We start from the raw sequence: 20,578 nt of genomic DNA, 5'->3' as shown, positions 1-20,578 counted from the left end.
ACACTGTTCTGGTTTAAACAAGAAGGTAGTCAACCTTGAGGGGACAGGCGGACACCCAGCTTGAGCAACGACCCGGACCCACAAGCACGTGGTGGGGGGGTTAGGTGAGACAGGAGGTGGGAGGCCGGAGGGCAGCGTGCGGAGGGCTTGGGCTAAAGAGCAGCCCGGTCTGTCTGTAGCCTGTGAGGAGCCCCTGAGGGTGCATGAGCTAAGGAAAGAAGTAAAGACTGTAGTGTACTGGGTGCTGCCAAGGGCCACCACTGGAGCTCTACACCCTGGGCAGCCTCTGGGCCAGCTCGCCGCCCCAGTCCCTGATCACGTCCTGGACACGCCTGCAGTGAAAGCGCAGGGTGGCGCCACACGGCTGGTGGGATGCCAGAGTTTGTGGTCGTCCTGAGACCAGAAGCTTCTGCAAGCGGACGAGGGTTTATTCGAGCTGTGCCTCCCTGAAGCATGTGCGATGGCCATTTGGAAAAAGGGAAAATTATCTCAGCTTCACACCCTGCTCCAGAATAAACTCCAAGTGGGTCAGAGCTCCGAGTGTCAAGAGTGAAACCGCGCAAGCCCTAGAAGAGAAGATGGTGAAGGAAATCCTTGTAAAGACGCTCAACAGGCAGGAGCAGCGGAGGACTGACGGAGAGGGCCTCAGCAGCAAAGAAAAAGCAGATCCTCAGTGTGGCAAAAAGAAAGAGCTAAGCCAGAAGACAGATGACAAGCTGAGGTGAAACATTTGCAGCTGACACCCCAAACAACCCTTCCTATGGTAAAATGCAGACAATGCCTAAAATATTTACTTTAAAATAAAATCCAATCGAGCTAGGCATAGTGGGGCACACCTGTAACCCTCAGCATCAAGAGGCTGAGACAGGAGGATCCTTGTGAGTTTGAGGCCAGCCTGGGCTACATAGTGGGTGCAAGGCCGACCTGAACCGCATAGTGAGACCCCGTCTCAAAAAGACAAGAACAAAAAAGCTAATCCCGTGATAGAAGGAAAGAGCCAAAAGACAGCAATAGAAGTGCATGGTGAAAGAAATGCAAACAGCCTGTAGACATGAAAAGACTCAGTCTGACATCAGAAGAGTCATGAAAATTAAAACTACCCTGAGCTACGGGTCCTGTCCTATCACTTTGGAGAGAGTCCCCAAATCTGACCACCTAGCTGGCCGCAGGGCTGTAGGAAGCAGACACTCTGGAGTGAGAGGATGAAGGGGTGCACCGTGGAGTGGGGGACTTTGGGCCTGCGGAAGGAAATTACAGATGCATTGCCCCTTTGTTACACCAGTGCCACTTCTTGATGTGATTCTGAAGACAAACCACGCATGTGCACGCACACGCACACACATGCACACACACACACAGTTATTTCTCGTGAAATCACGGCTCACACACTGAGGGACAGCGACTAGCTGGGTAGCAGCATCTACTTGCCTCTAGGGAGGGCACCGTGTCTGCACCACGACATGGCAGATGCCTGCGAGCAAGAGGGGAGCTGACAGGACAGGACAGGACAGGACAGGACAGGACAGGAGGGCCATGCACAGTGAGGGGCCAGGCTCGCTCTTCCAACAACCCACTGGCTGGAGAAGCAATCCATTCCATGGAACCAGTGCCAGCCCTTTCCAGAATGTCCTCCCCTCCCACTGAGCCTTACCACCCCTCAGCGTGGCCACCCTGGGCACCAAATTTCCAGCACAGGAACCCTTGGGGAGTGAGCCACGTCCAAGTCAAGCATCAGTGAATGACAGGGAGGGAGACATAGCTTCCCGGGGGGGGGGGGGATTACGTGATCAAGGTAAAAGGATCCATACAATTAGAAGAATCCTCATTCTGCAGCTATGAGTGAAGTGTTGGGCTCTGTCAGGATCTGCAGAGGATGTTGACACCAGCAGGGAGGTTGTGAATGGTGCGTGAATTGTGGCAAAGCTCCACCCTACAGACTGTTCCTGAGCTCAGCTTCATGATCCTGAGAGCTGGCTGTCACCACATTAACCAGGTGACCAAACCTAGCATCCGTAAGGTGGGTCAGCCTGATGGCAACAGAAACCACAGCTTTGTCAGCCATGAGCTTTGCCTACAGGATCCAGCCTGAATCTGAGGAAGCCTTGGCCCTAACTTCCAGGACAGGGGCTAGGAGAACAGGTTAGACGCCACCACAGGAAGCAGCCAGACAGATCCAAGTGCAGGACAAGACTGTCGGGGGCTCTTGCAGAAACAAGTCAAAAGAAAGGAGTAGAGGTCGCTGTGTATCCTAAAAGAAAATAACTAAACAGTAAACAAATGTAGTTTTAAAACTTGGCTGGTTCTAACAGTGCAACTGGAAAGAAAACAGGAAAATTGTGAAAGTGGGCCTGCTGGCTGCCTGTTTGATGGTATCAGTGAATTATTGGTAACTTTTGTAGGTCTGACACCAACATTGTAGTTACATGACTGTGTAAGCAAAATGTATTTTTAGGAGATATATATTCAAAGTGGGTGAAGTGTCATGAGGTCTGCAGTATATTTTCAAAACATTTTATCAAACGAGACATATTATAAGTATTTCTGTATGCATAGAGCATATTTGGTGAACACTCGTATCAACTCTAAGTGCTGGAAAAAGGTGTTCTTTAGATATGGTTTCTTTGCTTTTTTGGTTGTTCTCATAATGAGAACTTAGGAATATTTGAAGATCAAAAATATCATTAAGACACACAGGGAAGAGAAGGGAGGGGAGGGGAGGGGAGGGGAGGGGAGGGGAGGGGAGGGGAGGGGAAGGGAGGGAAGCCCGAGGTCCTGTCCCTGAGAGATAGCTAGATCTGGCTTTCTGTCTTTGCATCTCTGCCTTCCGTGTCTGCAGCAGGGAATGTCTCGGAGGTGACTTTGTGCATAGGTGGGTTTTAAAAATTAACTGTGGTTAAAATATGTAACATAAAATTTACCATGAAAACCACGCTCATGCTCAGCGATAAGTATATTCCTATCATCACACACCTCTATCCATCTTGTGGATGATTTATAAAAGTCTCTTTTCTGTTTTCCAAATGAGTTAATCAGGAGCACTTTTTAAAAAAACTGCAAACCAGCTGGGTGTGGTGGCGCAGGCCTGGAATCCCTACACTGGGGGGGCTGAGGCAGGAGGAGCCCTTTGAGTTTGAGGCCACGTGGGCTATGTAGTCCAAAACTAGCCTGAATCTCATAGTGAGACCCTGTCTCAGAAACAAATAAATAGAAGCTGGGGATTTAGTTCAGCAGCATAAGTGCCTGCCTGGCAAGTGTGAGGTCATGAGTTCGATCCCCAGTACCAAAGAGAGAAAGAGAGAGAGAGAGAGAAAGAGAGAGAGAGTGAGAAAGAGAGAGAGAGAGAGAAAGAGAGAGAGAGAAAGAGAGAGAGAGAAAGAGAGAGAGAGAGAGAAAGAGAGAGAGAGAGAGAAAGAGAGAGAGAGAGAGAGAGAGAGAGAGAGAGAGAGAGAGAACAAATACACAAAAACAAAACAACTTCAAACTGAAATACCCTGAGAAAGTCTACTGGCATTGGCCTACAGGTCAGTAGGTGCTCACGTGAAACTGTTAAGTTACCCAAGGTAGTCTTCAGTCCACGTAACTCAAGTAAACAGGCAAATAAATCAATTTAACTTTCATGACAAAATTAAAGCAGGCATCTTTAAAATTGTTAGCCGGTGTGTGTCCCTGGGACGGGAGCCAGGCAGGATTGTGTTTGTCCCTGTTAAAAGTGTAAGGCAGGGTGACCCTGGCTCGCTCTGCTTCAGGTGCTGACTTCTGGGGTTTCTCTCTGACCAAAAAGTTAGCTGTGCTCATGGCTCCGATTTCAAGCCGAGCTCTTCAAACGGGCACATTAACAAATGCAAATGTCTGCAATGAAACCTCCCAGTCACGCCTAGATATGTTAGCATGCTTTTTCTCAGGATAAATAAGAATGCATTCTCTTCTTTGTTCCTTTTGCCTTTATTCTGATCATCATCTCCTTCATGTTTGCAGTATGCAATGAGCACATTTACGGCGGGGAATTCTGTACCCGCACATCACACACCTTAATTCCTTTTCTGTCCTGCTCCATTCCCATCGCCCCTGCTCCCTCTAACACTTACTCCCTTCCCATACTCCAGGCAAAGTTAAAGATAATAGGAAGTAGGGAAAAGCTGGTGGTGGTGACACAGGTTTGTGAGCCCAGCAGTTGGGAGGCTGAGGCAGGAGGATCACCGTGAGTCTGAGGCCAGCCAGGCTATGTAGCAAGAGCCTGCCTGGAGTGGGGTGGGGGTGGGGGAGAAATCAAGTAGGGAGCTGTTTTTCCAATGAGAGGGGAACAAGGGATGGAGGGAGGTTGGAGGGATAGAAGGAAAACGGAAGGAAAAAAAATTGAAGGGAAAAATGGAGGCTAACCTGTGAAAACCTCAACTGCTAATGTGAATTCCTGTATCGCGGAGTTAACACACAGACAGTGTTTAGGAAAATAAAGCCGCAAACCGTTCATCTGGCAGCATCGCGTGGACATCTGCCGTGCCTCAGCACCCGTGAGGCATCTGCCCCAAGGTCCCAGGGCCACTGTCCCGGGTCTCCTGGGAGGCTGAGGGCCACCTCGCACCACCCCGTCCTGCGGAGCCCAGAGCCCGCAGCTGGAGAACAATGCGGGTGCTTCAGCGGCTTCCCATGAAACTGCAGCCTGGGAAAACCTAGAAGAGCCGCGGGGCCATGCAAAAGAGATGCAAATGCGGTGCAAATCCCGACGGGGTCAGGGCTCCCAGTGTCACCCCGCAGGGCCGAGGTCCCACCTTCCTGGTGCTCCTGGGCATGGGCGGGGCCCAGGGTGTGCAGGAGCGGGGAGGCCTTCCCAGGCGGCTCAGAGTTTCTACCCCACGCTCAGGCTCCGGGTCTCCGTGGGGGCTGTGCTTCCTGGGTGTGGAAGCCCCTGACTCCGGTGGAATTCGGCGGCATCGAGGCTGGGATTCTACTCGAGGGGGATCACGGTGGGCAACTACTGAGGGTTTTATCCTAGGGCTGGCTCGTGAACAGACACGCAAACACACGGCCTGCTGGGAAGGCACATTCTGGGTGTTTTTTTTTTTTTTTTTCCCCCTCTTTTTGAGACGGGGTCTCCTATGCAGCTGGCTTTGAGCTCACTTTGTAGCCCAGGCTGGTCTCAAACTTGCAACAACCCTCCTGCCTCAGCCTCCGGAGTGCTGGGATGACAGGTGTGCACCACCATGCCCAGCGAAGGCACATTCTTGCAGCCACACCTTGGACAGACTAATCTGATGCCCCACTGGGTGTGGCAGGGTGCCCCCACTTAGGGCTGCATGGACTTGGCCACGGTGCTGGCAGTGCCTGGAGGCTGCTGCCCCCGTCCCCACACCCCAGCCCCCAGGTGCTCCTGAGAACTTAGAGAGGCCTCAGGCCAGCCCCTGCACTGTTCAGCCAGGCTTAGGCCAGTGATGGCAAACCTTCTAGAGGCGAGTGCCTGAACTACAACCCCATACCCACTTGTTTATCAGAGTGCCAACCCTGCCGTTAAACCCAAGTACTGAGGTTTTCATCTGGAAAAGAACCAGCTCATGACGTCAGCGCAGAGAGGACACAGCGTGCCACAGGTTTGCCATCCTGGCCTAGGGCAAAGGTCCACGTCTTCCCCTTCTCCCGCCCACTCACAGCCGGACAGCCTCTGAGTGAGACTTCTGGGCGCCCACAAGAGAACTCCAAGACGGAAGTCATGGGAGTTTATGGGCAGAGAGCAAACGTCACTGGCATTCTGTTAATAATCAACCAGACATGGAAATGAGCCTGACCTGCAGCCGGGCGCCAGGGCCAGGAAAAGGCTGACTGCCATGTGGTCCCCACTGCTTCGGGTGAGCCAGGAAAGGGAGAAGGGACAGCCTGCGGCCAGCTGAGAACGTGACTCACACACGGACAGCACATGTTAACACTCGTGCTTTGGTGTGCATGGTCTCATTCATTGCCTCCCAGAAGGGCCACCCTCGGCCCATTTCACAGGTGGGAAGACTGAGGCTCAGTGGCTCCTGGCTCAGGAGTGCAGCTGGCAGGTGTCAGAACTGGGCAAGAGTCCCAGAAGAGGGCTGTTATTCCACCCTTTCTGAATCAGTGTCACCAGACCTGCTGTCACCGAGAATTTGCATTTTGTAAAATGAGATATCTAAGCCAGGTGTGGTGGTGCACGCCTGGATCCTGGTACTCTGGGAGGCTGAAGCAGGAGAGTTATGAATTTGTTCCAACCTGGGCAACCTGCCTCAAAATTTAAAATAAGAGTTGGGGATGTGGGGGGTTGGGGTTGAGCTCAGCTGAAGGCCTGGCGTTCAATGCCTGGGAAGGATCAAGAAGTCAGGGCCTCAGTCCTGGCTGTTTATTAGTTGCTAGCTAGATAAGTCTCTCCCTAAGGGGCCTCAGTTTCCCCTTCTGAAGCCTTGGTGGCTCCCCTGCCCCTTGGCCCTTCCTGGGGGGGAGAAGGCCTGGTTTCCCTGTCCTGCCCACTCAAGCTGTGGCCCCCCCACACACACCAGGTGGCCCCTTCTCGGGCTGAGGCGGATGGCCTAGGGGCCGCAGCATGCTTTGGGTTTTAAGGAGTCCTGCCCCAGGCGGAGGATGCCCTGCTGGGATGGGCAAGTGGGACCCTGCAGTGTCCTGTGACTGCAGTCCTCCCTGCAGGGGACTGCAGGCCTATCCTGTGTCCCCCACCTGGAAAGCCCCAGCCCCCTGAGCACAAGCCTTCCAGCAAGCCTTTGGCTGCAGCCAGGGGAGGGGGCTCACTTCTCTTGAGTTTTTGTCATTTCGATATTGGGATTGAGCCCAGAGCCCCACACTGGGCTACAGCCCCCGCCGTTCTTTATTTTTTATTTTGAAACAAGGTCTAAGTCACTAAATTGCCCAGGGTGGCCTCCACCTGTGATCCTCCTGCCTCAGCCTCCCAGAGTGCTGGGATGACCGGCATGTGCACTACCATCCTGCCTGACTAGAGGGTTTCATTCCTCAGGTCGGAAGCTTACAATTTCCATAAAAGATACCAGGTGAGAGGCTCCCGTGGAGTAGAAGGAACTGGCCGACTCCTTGATGGTCTTGTTCTTCTCTGAAGCTGGAAATGGGGCTCGAGGGTGCCAGGATTGTGGGACTGGAACCAGCAGAGTCACAGGGCTTCCCTGCTCCTGGCCTGGCCCGGCACCCCTGGCCCCCACCCAACTGCCCAAGGCCATCTCTCCTACTTGCTCTCCTGAGGACCTGGCCACCTGGGAAGTGGACACAGCCCAGAAGCTCACTGCAGGGTCGCCCCTGTTTTCAGAATGTTCCTGGGCCCCATCAGATATCACTCTAGGCAAGGGAACAGGGGTTTTGCTCAGCGGGAGGGGTGAAGGTGGTGGCAGTGCCTGTGTGGAGTGGGACATGGGCAAGGGAGGCCGGGGGCCCTGGCCTGCATGTGCCCGGGGTTCCCTGCGGCCCTACCGCCTGCGCCCCTCCAGCCTCCCATGACTTCTCCACTTCTCCGCCCGCTGCCCACCATGGCCCCCAGCTTAGCAGGGCACGGCGAGGGGCATCTTTCCAGTGCCAAGATGCACGCAGAGGAGATGGCACCAGTGTGCAGAGGCAGGGAGCCCTGGTCTGCCCCAGGGGTGCACGGTTATTGCATTCCCTGACCGTTCTGAACCTCGGGTCAGTGTGCCCAAGGTCACCAAGGAGTCCAAGGTCACACAGAGGTGCCAGGGGCCTCTGTGTGTTGGGATAGGTTCAGCCTGGGGTCTCCCCCACCCCACACACTGCACATGGAGACCTGGGTGCATTACTGGTGCTTCCCATCCTGCCAGCCCGGACTTTACTTCCCCAGGTCGGCATTTACTGAGGCCGACTCAGGTCTGCTGCTGGCTGAGAGAGACCCAGCATGTTCTTGCCCCAGAGAAGTGGCTGGCATCCTTGGCCCAGTCTGTAGTCCTGGCCGGAAATGCCCAGCCCCTGTCAGACAGAGGCTCCTATCCCTCCCCTCAAGCTCGATGATTGGTGCTTCAATATGCTTGTTACCTGGTTGAGCCAATCAGAGTCATTCCTAGGTATCTTCCTGAAGCTTCCATGGTTGAGGAGGTAGCTTTGTAGGGGTGATATTTCAGCTGAGACATGAGTGACAAGAAGGAGTCAGCCATGGGGAGACCCAGCATTAAGGCTGTTCAGGCAAAGAGGATGGCAAATGCAAATGTGTGGAGGCCAGAGCAAAAGGGACTCCAGACAATATCACCTGAACACCTGGATCCAACCATGCCTGAAGCTGCTAATTTTCAGTGACATGAAATAGAGGTTTGGTTATTGTGACTGTGTGAGTTTAAGTTGCATCTCTGAGAGTTGCAGCTAAAGAAGCACTGTCATTTGAAAGAGAGCTGATACTGTGAAAAGCACTGAGTACAAGTTGGGTTTGGGGGTGCACACCAGTAACCCTAACCCTAACCCTAACTCTAACCAAGGAACTAAGGGAACCTGGTGTAAGAGACTTGCAAGCTTGAGCCCAGCCTGGGCAACTTAGTGGCTTAACAAAACCCTGTCTCAAATCCAGAAAATAAAAAAAGGGTTGGGGTACAGCTGGGTGTGAAGGCCCTGGGTCCAACCTCCTTATCAGAATAAGAGGTAGAGGACCGGGGACTTAGCTCAGTGTCATAAGCTCCTGCCTGGTAAGCATGAGGTCATGAGTTTGATCCCTGGTACAAAAAAAAAAGAAAAGAAAGAAAGAAATGAAGGGGAAAGAAAAGAGAAACCCCAAGTGCTCTCTCTGAAGCTGAGGTTTTCCTTGTTCAGGCGAAGGGACCCCAGGGGGCTTTCTAAGCCATGAGGAATCTTCCTGTGCTCCACCCCCCCCTGCCCCTCGCCTCTCTAGAGTCCACCTTACTCTACCCACATTGAAGGTGGCTACTGAGGTCTCCTGCAGTCCTGGCCTCTGTCCCCAGATAACTCAGAATGGGCATCAACTCGGACGCCTCTTCTTGTGCTGGCCTTCCCCCCAACTCTCCCCACAGCCCCCGGCTCCAGCTGCATTCCAGATGGCAGGGCTTGTCACCCCGAGGTGTACAGTTAGGGGGTCCTCTCTTCCTTCTAGACACAGAGGGAGCTCACGAGGGCTTCTGTCTGTTCCAGTTTGAAAACGTCCTTGCAAAATGTGTCCTGGAACCGAGACTCAGGGCGACAGCGTTAAGAGACGGCAACTTTGGGAGGGGACAGAGCTTCGGGATGAACCGCGCCCCTGTGGGAGGGATGGAGGGAGAGACTGAGCCTTGCTCCTGCCATTCTGCCGCCCAGGACACAGCACTGCCGCCTTCTGCCACACGGGGGCACAGGGAAGGCCATCATGATTCCGAAGAAGCAGAGAGCAAGACCCAGATCAGCCGGCACCCTGGACGCCCTGAAGTCTAAGGAATGCATTCCTGTGATTGTCAGTGACCTATGCTGCGGCGTTTGGTTGTGGACTGGGCAGAACCCAGGGTCTGGTCCCTGTGGATGCTCCCCCACATGTGTTAGATCAGAAGGGAAGAGGAGCAGGGCAGGCAGGGACTGGCCGGGGATCCCAGGCTGAAGGGTGCCAGAGAGTGGATCTCAGGGGCTCTGGGAAGAGTTCCTGGGTCGGTCACTGAAGCAGCAAATGTGGGCGCCCCACAGTGTGATCCTGACTTTAGGGCTGCCGTAGACAAGTCTCACATCAGAGACCACCCCAAGGAAATGCGCCCCTGAAGGAGAAGGTGTCAGCTAAGCTGCAAGACACAAAACCATGAAGGGCAGTGATGAGGGCCAAGGGGCGTTTGGGACGTGCTGACCCAAAGTGAGCAGAGAATGACAGGTGGATCGCCAGGGCTGGTGCAGATCTGTGGGTGTTGTGGGGTCAAGAACTCACAGAAAAGGAAGACTCGGCCAGTCGGGGAGATTTTGAGAATGGTTTTATTTTTGTAAACTTTCCTGCAACAGTTCCTCTTCACTGCCGGAGACCGTGCCAGATGCCTCGCTCCATCTCTCCCAGACCCCCTCACCCCTAGATGTCTGCCGTGGCCCCCAGCTGGGGCTCCAGGGCTGGGCCAGCCGCAGACAGGTGACGCCAGAAACACCCCTTTCCCTGCACCTCGAACCTTGGACCTTCAGCTGCAGCCGGGGCTTCCTGCTGCCGCCGGGCTGGCTTCTTTCTGCGGGGAGTGTAATCTCGCCAGCGCCCATGCAAATCAGCTAACAGTGCTGTCCTGTGGGCTGCTCCGTGTATGCAAAACCTCCTGAAATAAACCGCTCTTCCCGAGTGCAGGAGGGGCGGGCAGAGCGGGGAGGCAAAGTGAGGATCTAGGGACGGGCTCTGAGCCAAGCGGTTGAAATGCCCCACCACCTTTGCCCTGGCGAGCCATCGGGACTCCCCGGAGCTCACATTGGCCATCTCATCCCCTAGGCTGCCACCAGGTGGCGGCCCACGCTGGCCCCAGGACCCTGCGCTCAATCTGTACGCGGGTCCCAAACTCTGCCGCACCTCCTGTGCTGCGGTCGTGTTCAGGACGGGAGAATGTGGCTCTTCTCAGGCGTGCCCAGTGTGAGGACAAGAGGGGCTCACTAGCTCAGCAGGCTGCAGCAGTTCCCAAACCAGGGTGTCCCCAGCCCCTGAGTCCAAGTGCTAAACTTAGGGATGCCCAATGAGGAGGGAAGGGAGGGGAGAGGGGGGAGAGATGGGCAGAGGCAGAGACAGGAGACGAGAAGGGTGCAGAAGGAGACAAGCATGAAATGAAAAGGAAAAAGAAACTAACAAAAGTGACGGTTTCTCCGCGCAAACTCAGGTACTGCGCACAAACGATTTAATTTTAAAGGCACCGCTGCAGCCCCTGCCTCCTGCCCTTCCACCCAGCGGCTCCTGGACTTTGCTGGAGGAAGCTTCCCCCGTGGGCCCAGGGTCAGCACTGCGCCGGCCACAGCGCTGGGAAGTTTTGATAAGCAAATGCAGCCCTCGAGCGCCCTCTCCATTGGCCGCCGCCTCGCCGCCAGATTTTGACACAAATAATCAGATTGAAAATCAGGGAGGGGAACAGAAGAGAGGGAAAAAAACCCCATAGAGACACAGAGAGAGAGAGAGAAAAGGAGAAGTATCTGCTTGTGCAGGGAGTTGCGAAGCTGACCGAGAGCGGTTGGCCCAGTCAGGACGCTTGGAGGTTCCCCCAGGAGGACCCCCAGAGGGGCTCGGCAGGGCACAGCTCCCCGCAGGTGAGTGCAGAGGAGGCGCCTTTCTTTCGAAATTTGCACGGCCCACTGCCAGCTCTTGGGAGCGGGATGCCTTGTTCCTTTTGTAGTTAGAGGAAGAAGAAAGCCGGCTGGCAAATGTTCTTTTGAGGACGCGGCTTTGTCCCTGGGAGAGGTGGTGAGGACAGTCCTGCCCTCACTTGGGTAGGAGTAGAGATGCCCTGCACTTGGGTAGGAGTCAGACATCTCCCAGCCTCGATTCTGAGTAGACAGAGTGGCCACAGCATGGATTCACCCCCACACCCGCTGTCCCAGCGACCCGGGCAGGGCACACGCAGGTGCTGCGGGGTTTGAGTTGGGGGTATTCCTCATAGCACAGATCCCCAAGGGTCCCGCAGCTCCAGCCAGGCGTCAGAGAAGTTTCCTGGACACTTTGGGGGTCAGGTGCCTGCCTCTCCGGAGCCCACTGTGGGGAGAAGCCCAGGCTGCCCGGCGGCATCTGGGGGAATGGGGCTGGGTCAGGAATGGGGGCTGCCACCTGGGGTCTCTTTCCTGGGGACTGTCCTCTGTCTTTTCTGCTTATCTTTGGCATGGCGAGAGACACTTAGTAATAGCGGGTTTGTTAAGGAGGAGTTTGTGGGGCTTCTGTTGGTATACACCTGAGGACATTTTCGGGGGAGGGGGAAAGTCTGCAACTTTTCAAAACCTTTGAGGACAAATGAGGTGACAATCTGTAGCTGTCACTTCACAAGCCAGCTCAGCTGCACCTGCGCCCTGTAGGGAGGTTTCCAAGCCTGACAAAGTGGCCACTTCCCAGCGGTGGGGCTTCAGACGCAATTCTTTGGATGAGAGAGGGCTCCTAACTCTTCCCAGCACTCAGGTTTGCTGGTTTCCCTGCAGAAAGTTCCTGGGGGATGTGAGAGAGCTGGATCCGATTTGGATCTGATGGTAGAATCAGCCAGAAACACCCAGCGCTTCCAGAGGCCAGGGTAAGGCTGGTGAGGAGGGTTTGATTAGAAGCTCAGATAACCCAGGTCAGTCTGGAAAGCAACCTAAGTGAGGGAGAACCGTCCAGAACCTTCCAGACACTCCAGAACGGGGCACCCTTGTCTGGAAACAGGCTCTGCAGCTATTCCCTTCCAGGAATCCTGAGCAGCAGAAGCCGCTGCTCTGGTATCTATGACTGACTGACAGGAAGTAGTTTGAGTATTCTTATTGTGATAAAACTGACCATTTTAGCTTGTGTGTTTCCTTTTTTTTCTGTGCTGGGGATGGAACCGAGGGCCTCATACACCCTAAGCCAGTGCTGTTCCAATCCACCCCTCCACCCCCATCCACGCCCCAAACTCCTGGGTGCAAGCAGTTCTCCTGCCTCAGCCTCCTAAATAGCCAGGACTATAGGTGCACGCCACCGTGCCCAACTCACGTTAACTGTTTTTCATTTGTGCTGCTTGGTAATAAGTCACCGCCCCCTCTGTCCCCAGAGCTGCTTTATGGGACCCAAACTGCACAGCTACGATTAATAACTTTCCTGCCTCTCTTCTCTCCTTGAATTCACTCAGCATCTACAGAATTTGCCCTTCTAGGTGCTCCTATAGGGGGTCCCAGATTGCCTGTCCTTCTCCTGGGTAGTTTATTCACAGTGTCCGCAAGACTCACCCTGTTGCACGTCTTACAATGTCTTTCCCTTCTATGGACAGGACAGGACAGGACAGAACAACCACCGTTTGCTTATCTGCTTAGATAGAGTCCCTGTGTGGCTTGCACTTCTTGGCAAGTGTGAATCACACTGCTACAAATGTGGGTGTGCAAATCGTTCTCAGAAATCCCGCTCTTACTGGTGAGGGACTATGCCCACAGGTTGGGTCCGTACTTTACCCGTGGGGTTTTATGCTACAATGATACGGGCTCCCCTCCCCACGGCGCCTCTGTGGAGAAGCTTTGTGTGTTTCTCCTGCAGTGTCTTTAAACACAGGGAAGTCCAAAGGGTCCCTGCAGCAGGTCCTGAGTCAACCCCGTCTTACCCAACCCTCCTGAAAAGGGAACCCGCGTGACGAGGGTCTTGGTCAAGGTGGGTCAGTCCCTCCCTGAAGATCAACGAATTCTCCATGGGATTTTAAAGCAAAAGGGAAGTTTAGAAATCTCTCAGCCTAACCGTCTCTTTTGAGAGATAGGGAAGCCAAACCCAGGTCAGTGGTCGATGTGGTCATGAGCTCCAGGTCACAAAATCAGGCTCATCCCACGGGTAGCACGAGCCACACCTGTTCAGGAAACCTGAAAGCCTGCTGAGCCGGCTCCCCCTGGAAGTCGGGGTGCAGGATGCTCCCCAGCGTGCACTGTGTCCCTTCAGGAAGCGCTGGCCGAGATTCTGCCTCAGGTCAGGGACCTTCTATCTCCACAGAGGACTATGGGAGATGTTAACTCGGGGCCTCCTTCCGGAGCCCCGATACCATCAGCGCCTCTGTTTTATGAAGAAATCGGAGCTTCTTTCACAATCTCTGCTCTCAGCTCCTTCTCAGAGCCGTCCTCCTCCGTGTGAATCAAAACTGAGCGGTTGTTAATTAACTACGTGATAGGTGATTGGTTCCTGTTTTACAGGCCCAGAAGGAAGTTCGCTGGGTGAGTCCACTGGACGCCTGGGGGCTTGGCCATGGGCTTGGCCGTGTCACCTTCCCTTTGCTGGGCTGAGAATAAAAAATGCTGGGAAGGAAAGAGGAGGGATGAGGGCACAGGGAGACACCTCCGCCCCCAGGGGACCCCAGAAATGGGCCCTTGCCCTGAGTGAGTGAAAGTGAACGCAGGAGAGCTGTGTCCGCGTCCACTGACTTGGGCTCTCCTCTGTTGGGAAAGTTGCCCCCCCTCCCCATCCCTCCAGGATCCCAGGTGGAGCCTTAGGGATCTGGAAAGGACTTCGGAAGCCAGGAGAGGCGGGTTTGGAGGTCTCTGCCCTGTTGCCTCGCTTCTCCCCACGGGGCAGGCTGCTCTTCTCCCCGCTGCGGTGCAGCTGTGGGCCAGGATTCAAATCCCAGCGAGGCAGGAGCCTGCACCAGGCTGTGCCACGACTTTGACAAGGCTCTTGAAGCCTCCATTTTCCTGGGGTCCCCTGGCCCCATGCTGTGCCCTGGGGAGCTGTGAGCGCTGCCGCACCCATCTTCAGCACCCTGTTCGGGCCTTCTGGTGGGGAAACACATGAAGACCTTGGCCTACGTTGGGCACGCAGTGACACTGGGTGGACGTCACCCGCCATCTGATGACCCAGGGCAGAGCCCCAGCCTGCCTCAGGCTGCCCTGGGCTGTGAGCAGCCCTTCCTCCAAAGCGGACTGAGTGGGCTCTGCCAGGTGACCCACGGGCCAGAGTGCATTCTGCCCCAGAGACTTAATCGAGAACCTGGGTTCTAGCTGATTTCCTAAGAAACAGCACATGTGGAAACATAGCGTCCTAGGCTGGGCCCGGGCTCAGGCCTGCCTGGGGGGTTCCTGAAACCAGGGTTTATAAGAAGAGGTTGTGGGGAGCCCGTGGGGGCGGGGAGGCAGGCAAGGAAAGAGATGTCCCAGAAGATAAGGTCTTGGGCTCCCTGCGTCTGACAGAGGAAGGGGCTCCAAGCTCAGAGCATGGAGGGTCTTAAACAAGTGCCCGGCTCCCTGGGAACCTTGGTGGTCCTGATCCAGGGCTGGTTTGTCCTTTGAGTGTGGCTGCAATTGGCTGGGCATTGGGGATGGGATGATACTGGACTTCCTCCTGGCCCCTGCAGGACCTCTCCGGTGGCCAGAGATGCCACCACCACAGTGGCCCCCACACATGGTCAGTGGCGAGGTGCCCCCCAGCTGCCACATGGAGCCCCACTTCTCTGTAATACACAGAGGCCCCGGGAGCTCTGCCATGGGTCAGGACCCCGCTTAGGTGATGGGCACCAAGGCTCCATGAGAGGTTCATGACCAGTGGGGTCCCCATGCACCAGCACAGCCCAGGCTCTTGGTGCCCCACAGGGCTCTAGCCTGGGGCAGGCGGGATGAGGCCCCCTTCTTCCTGGCTGTGGCCCAGGTCCCGAAGGCAGGGCTCAGGCTGCCTTTTCTAATCTCCCTCCTCCCAGCCTGCTCCTCCAGGCCTTATCACCCAGGCTGTGGCTCAGAAGCAGCCGAAATCCCTCTCCCGCCAAGGGCCCTATCACCCCTGCACCCTGCACTGATGGGTGGGGGTGGGGCTATCCCTCACAGCTTGCAGGTGGAAGATGCTCTCCGTCCCCTGGGGCGGGGGTCCGACCCATGGGGCCCTTCCTTCTGGGCTGGTGGAGCTGTGGCTGGGCTCCCTTCCCACTCAGAGAGGGTGGGCTTGGAAGGGCCACAAGGATCGAGTACAGGTTGGGTGGCTTGGAAAGCACAGAAGGTGGTCTTCTCCCAGTCATGGGCTCATGGGGTCAGCAAGCTGGGTCCCTCCTGAAGGTCTCGCCCAGCTCCTGGGGGCTGCCCTGGCCCCTGGAGGTCCTCAGATGGTAAAAGCCAGCAGCCTCCTCCCCGTGTGTGTCCTGGGGTCTGGGCTTCCGTCTTCTTACCGGCCACTGGTCGTGCTGGCTGCAAAGCCCACCCACCCCCGGTGGCCTCATTCTATGTGGCTCCATCTCCACAAAGGCTTTGCTGCCCATCAAGTGGTGTCCACAGGTTCCAGGAAGACAGGGACTTCCGGGGACACGATTCACCCCACCCAGAGTGTGGCTGATGGCAGGAGGAGGGACCGAGATTCCAAGGAATGTCGTCCGCTTGTCTCTCTGTTTTGCGGCACTGGAGACAGGATCCAGGGATGCTTAACCCCTGAGCTCCACCTCCCCAGCCCCTTTAAAATTTATTCTTGTCCTTCTCAGCATTCCCACCCGTCTCCCCCGAAGGGAGACACAGCTGAGGATGCCGCGCTCCTTCCTGGTGAAGAGCAAGAAGGCGCACACCTACCACCAGCCCCGCGCCAAGGAGGAGAACCTGCTCTGGTCTCCTGCCCCAAGCCCTGGTGAGTTGGTGCCCAGGCCAGAATTCCTGCTGTACCTCCCTGCCTCAGCTTCCCGTAGAGCTTCTTTTCCTAACCTGGCAGCGGCAGCTCATGAACGAATGAATGCATGCATGCATGAATGATGCCCTTGTCTTCAACGGTCCTGTCAGCTAGGGGCCTTCAGGGATTGGAGCCAGGACTGACATGGAAGGAGGGGTCCTGGCTGGAGGCCCCACCAAGGGCTGTGGTCCAAGGTGCTCACCAGGTCCTCCCACGTCATGCCTGGTCAGGCAGAGCCCCATGTGTGAGCGTCCAGGAGCAGCAGCACTTAGGCCTCCCTCTGGACTCCCGGCTCCCTGAGGCTCTCCCAGACACCATGGCAGGTGACCCTGCGGTCCTGTTTCCTCACAGGGGCCAGGGACCCTGTCCTGGGCACGCTGCTCCCAAGCTTGTACTCCAGCTGGAACCATGTGAAGCAGGAGCCGGAGCTGGGGCCAGACCAGAGCGTGCCCAAGACGGCTGCAGTGCCAGGTAGGTGCCCAGCTCAGGACCTGCCCAGTGTCCCAGCCATCACCCAGGGAGAGGGGGGGAAATGCGTGCAGGAAGTAGGGTCCCTTGGGCTCACCAGAGGCCATCTAGGGTCCCTGGTTTGCAGTCTGGAAAACCTTGGGGCCTCCAGAGGGACAGACCTCCCAGCAGTAGGTGTCTGGGATCACCCTGCAGCCTTCACACAAGGTCACCATGGCAGTGCTTGGGAGTACAAGCTTGGGAGCAGTGTGCCCAGGACAGGGTGGCATTGGTGCTGGACAGGAGGGGACCTGTTTGTAGGACACTTGTCTTTGTCTCCGCAGAGGGGCCCACGGTGGCCTCCCGACCGCAGGACAGTGACTCGCCGCTCTCTGACTCGCCCACATTTTACAAGCCCAGCTTCTCCTGGGACGCCCTGGCCTCGTCCTATGGCCACAGCTTTCCGCAGACGCCGTCCACCATCGAGTCGGCCTTCCTGGAGCGTGCCGTGAGGCTGTACGGCAGCCCCCTGCTGCCCAGCACCGAGCCGGCCCTGGACTTTGGCCTGCGCTACTCCCCAGGCATGGACACGTACCACTGCCTCAAATGCAGCAAGGTGAGCGCAGTACCGCCGTGCCGCAGGCCTTCCCAGCTCGGTGCACCCTGCCCCTGCCAGGGTGCTGGATTCGGAGCCTTTGTCCTCCTCGGCCACTGCACCATGTCCATGTGCCTGGCCCTGTGCTAGGCAGACACTCCTGAGCTCCAGGGGCAAAGAAAGAGCTGAGGTTCAGAGAGGTTAAGACTCTCGTACAAGACCACACAGCAAGGGGACGCAGAGCCAGCCTTCAAGCCTGGCTCTGGCAGCTCTGGGCTCTCTCAGCCTGCAGAGGGGACAAGGAAGGACTGTCCAGATCCCTCTCCTAACCCTGCACTAGACAGAAAGCTGAGGCAGGGACGCCCCTGGGTCCCACCGTGAGAGAGCCGAAGTCTGTGGCAATGCAGTGTCCCTGCCCTGCTACTGGTGTGTGGAGCCAGACCTGGGGCCGCAGGCTGCCCCTGCCCAGCTCAGGTTCTGCCCCTGTCCAGGTCTTCTCCACCCCGCATGGGCTGGAGGTGCACGTCCGCCGCTCCCACAGTGGGACTCGGCCCTTCGCCTGTGACGTCTGCGGCAAGACCTTTGGCCACGCCGTCAGCCTGGAGCAGCACACACATGTCCACTCTCAGGTGAGCACTGCCTGCGGGGAGCCTGAGGCTGGGCTTCATGGCCAGGCCTGGGAGGTCCCAAGGCTTAGGGGACCCTCAGTCCCCACTTCCCCAGGGCCGGATCCCCAACACCCACCGCTAGCCCTCTGGGGTCTCCAACAGACAGACTTGGCTTTGCCTGTGATTGAAGAGGCTCCTGCCCCAGTGGGAACTGGGAGCAGTGCTCAGAAACGCGATGCCCCTGGGTGGGCGGGTAGGTGTCCTCGGTTTTGAGGACCTTGACTCTCTCAGAGTTGGGTGGTGGTGAGGGAGTCTCATCACAGTACCCATTTCAGGAAGGGCCCCTGATGGGATGTGGGTCACCAAACCTTGGTAAGTGGGAAAGACTGGGAAGAGCAGAGGACCCCGCTCTGGGTGGTGATGAAATGTAAACTCCTGTAAAACCTCTCAGATGGGTTAGTCCATCAGTCAGTCAACAAACAGTAGTCATTATGTGGAGAAGGGTACTGTGAAAACTCCCCCCAGGAGGTCATCAGGCCCTGAGCCTCAGTCCTACCCGGAGGCAGGAACTGGGGGTGGCTCCTGAGTCCTGCTCCTCCAGGCCCTGCCCTCGAGGCCGCCCCAACAGAGTGTCCTCTTCCTCAGGGGATCCTGGCCGGGTCCAGCCCCGTGCCCAGCTTGGCTCTCCCGGGCCTCGAGGCCCCACCTGCTCCTGACCCCCCGGGGCCTCGTTTCCTCCGGCAGGAGCGCAGCTTCGAGTGCCGGATGTGCGGCAAAGCCTTCAAACGCTCGTCCACCCTGTCCACCCACCTCCTCATCCACTCGGACACCAGACCCTACCCCTGCCAGTTCTGTGGCAAACGCTTCCACCAAAAGTCAGACATGAAGAAGCACACCTACATCCACACGGGTGAGTGGCTGCCCCGCCGCAGGGCAGGGGACAGGCCCAGGGGCCACAGGGGCGAGGAGGTTGGCCTGCTGCTCTTCGGGTGAGAGGAGGCGCTTGGTCAGCGCTTGTCCACTCTTTGCTGCCTCATCCGCCCCTCGCTGTCACCCGAATCCAGCTCCCTCTATGGGGGTGCTGCGCCAGCCGTGGGCTCCGTGGGTGCACAGGGGCCTGACTCGGCGGGAGGGGTCCATCTGTCTCCCGCTGTCCTCAGGGAGTTGTGGTCATCCCGTGCAGTGGCCCAGGGCAGGTGTGGAGCGCGTGGGAGGGCACCAGGCCGCGCTGACCCCGCTGTGCCGCTGCCCCCAGGTGAGAAGCCGCACAAGTGCCAGGTGTGTGGCAAGGCCTTCAGCCAGAGCTCCAACCTCATCACGCATAGCCGCAAGCACACGGGCTTCAAGCCCTTCACCTGCGACCTCTGTGCCAAGGGCTTCCAGCGCAAGGTAGACCTGCGGCGGCACCGTGAGAGCCAGCACAGCCTCAAGTGAGGCTGCCGCCCGGACCCAGGCTGGCCGTGTTGCCTGACCCTCAGCATGGCATCCATCTGCCTGAGGAAGCGCCCAGCGGGAGATTCGAACTCATTTTGGATGCCTGAAATTATCACGTGACCCTAGACAGGTCCCTGTCTCCCCCTGGACCATCGATACTCTGGCTGCAAAGCGTGGGTGCCCTGCGGGTCTCTCCAGGGTGGAGTTGTCCTCTGATATGCTCAGTGTGCTCTGGGCTCAGAAAGCTGAAATTCCCAGAAGGGCAGGGAGGGTCACGACTGTCAGAGGCCTTCTCCTCTCAATCGCTGTAAATAAAAATAAAGACAGACATGTTGGCCTATGACTGGTATTTATTCAGCACCTCTGGGCCCAAGAAGGCACAACAGGAGGCTCCAGGGAGGGACGGAGGGGAGCTTTACCCAGATATGGAGGAGCCTGGGACCAGGGGGCAATGTCCATACATAGGCAGCCTGTGAGTGCTGCGAGGAGCTAGGGACTGTGTGACGGTCAGACTCAGGTGAAGCTGGGCTGGTGCCACGGAGGGCTATAGGACCAAGTGACCCTGAGCTGGACTGAGGTGTCAGCAGGCCTCTGTGGGCTCCAGGCCACCTGTGTTTGTGGTTCCTCCCTCCTTCTGCCCAAAGCATCCCATCTGTCCGCTTCTGCCCTGGACCTTCTGTCTCTAGTTCCCGGGTCTCTTTTGTTTCAGTTCAGTTTTGGTTTTCATTTTGGAGACAAGATCTTGCTCTGTGGCCCAGGCTGGCCTCGAACTCACTGTGATCCTCCTGCCTCAGTCTTAGTGCTGGGACCACTCATGTGCACCACCACATACGACTTACAAGACCTCTCGTGGGGACATCAGGCCTGCCTGGAAGAGCCGGGAAAACCATCACACCCCCAGCTCCCAAAGTTGTCAGCCATGCACGCCCCAAACCCTACGCCCTGAGTGTTACCAGCCATGGCAGAAAGAACCTGGCTGGTGTGGTTAAACTCAGCCTGGTGCCACGGCCGTGCTCACTGTGTGGCTTTGGGTGGGCAGAGGCCCGCTGCTCTGCACCATGGTGAACACGACAGCCCTTGACTGGCGGAGGATTCTGAGAGCACTGAGGTGGAGTGGCATGCAGGGCCAGGTGTTCCTGTTTGGAGTCCTGCACCTCAAACAAGGCGCACTCCAGGGCCACCTCCTCCAGGAAGCCCCCTTGGCTGTTCCTGCCGCTCTCCGTGGCTGGTTTCCCCTCCTTCACCTCCATTATCATCTCCTGGCAATGGCTGTGTCTCAATGAAACCCCT

General features: G+C 56.7%; 1 protein-coding gene across 3 annotated transcripts; it reads left to right on the top strand.

Annotated features, from left to right (window-relative positions):
* The first annotated feature begins 10,855 nt into the window (after window positions 1-10,855).
* Window positions 10,856-19,618, top strand: Gfi1b (growth factor independent 1B transcriptional repressor). 3 transcript variants are annotated; one of them, XM_063244147.1, is made up of 8 exons: window positions 10,856-11,193; window positions 13,571-13,788; window positions 16,026-16,165; window positions 16,556-16,675; window positions 16,996-17,267; window positions 17,738-17,875; window positions 18,500-18,764; window positions 19,110-19,618. In XM_063244147.1, exons 3-8 carry the CDS (start codon window positions 16,066-16,068, stop codon window positions 19,286-19,288), a joined length of 1,074 nt encoding a protein of 357 aa, XP_063100217.1. In that variant the 5' UTR covers window positions 10,856-11,193; window positions 13,571-13,788; window positions 16,026-16,065; the 3' UTR covers window positions 19,289-19,618. The 3 variants fall into 3 exon arrangements, with proteins under 3 accessions (XP_063100217.1, XP_023421162.1, XP_023421163.1); XM_023565394.2 differs by lacking the exon at window positions 13,571-13,788 and having other exon boundaries at window positions 10,860-11,193; XM_023565395.2 differs by lacking the exon at window positions 13,571-13,788 and having other exon boundaries at window positions 10,962-11,193; window positions 18,599-18,764.
* Window positions 19,619-20,578: the final 960 nt, after the last annotated feature.

The sequence above is a fragment of the Cavia porcellus genome, unplaced genomic scaffold (genome assembly GCF_034190915.1).
Source record: "Cavia porcellus strain 051 isolate PalLab524CR breed Dunkin Hartley unplaced genomic scaffold, mCavPor4.1 scaffold_49, whole genome shotgun sequence".
Taxonomy (NCBI): Eukaryota; Metazoa; Chordata; class Mammalia; order Rodentia; family Caviidae; genus Cavia; species Cavia porcellus.
This window is presented reverse-complemented; position numbering and strand designations above follow the sequence as displayed.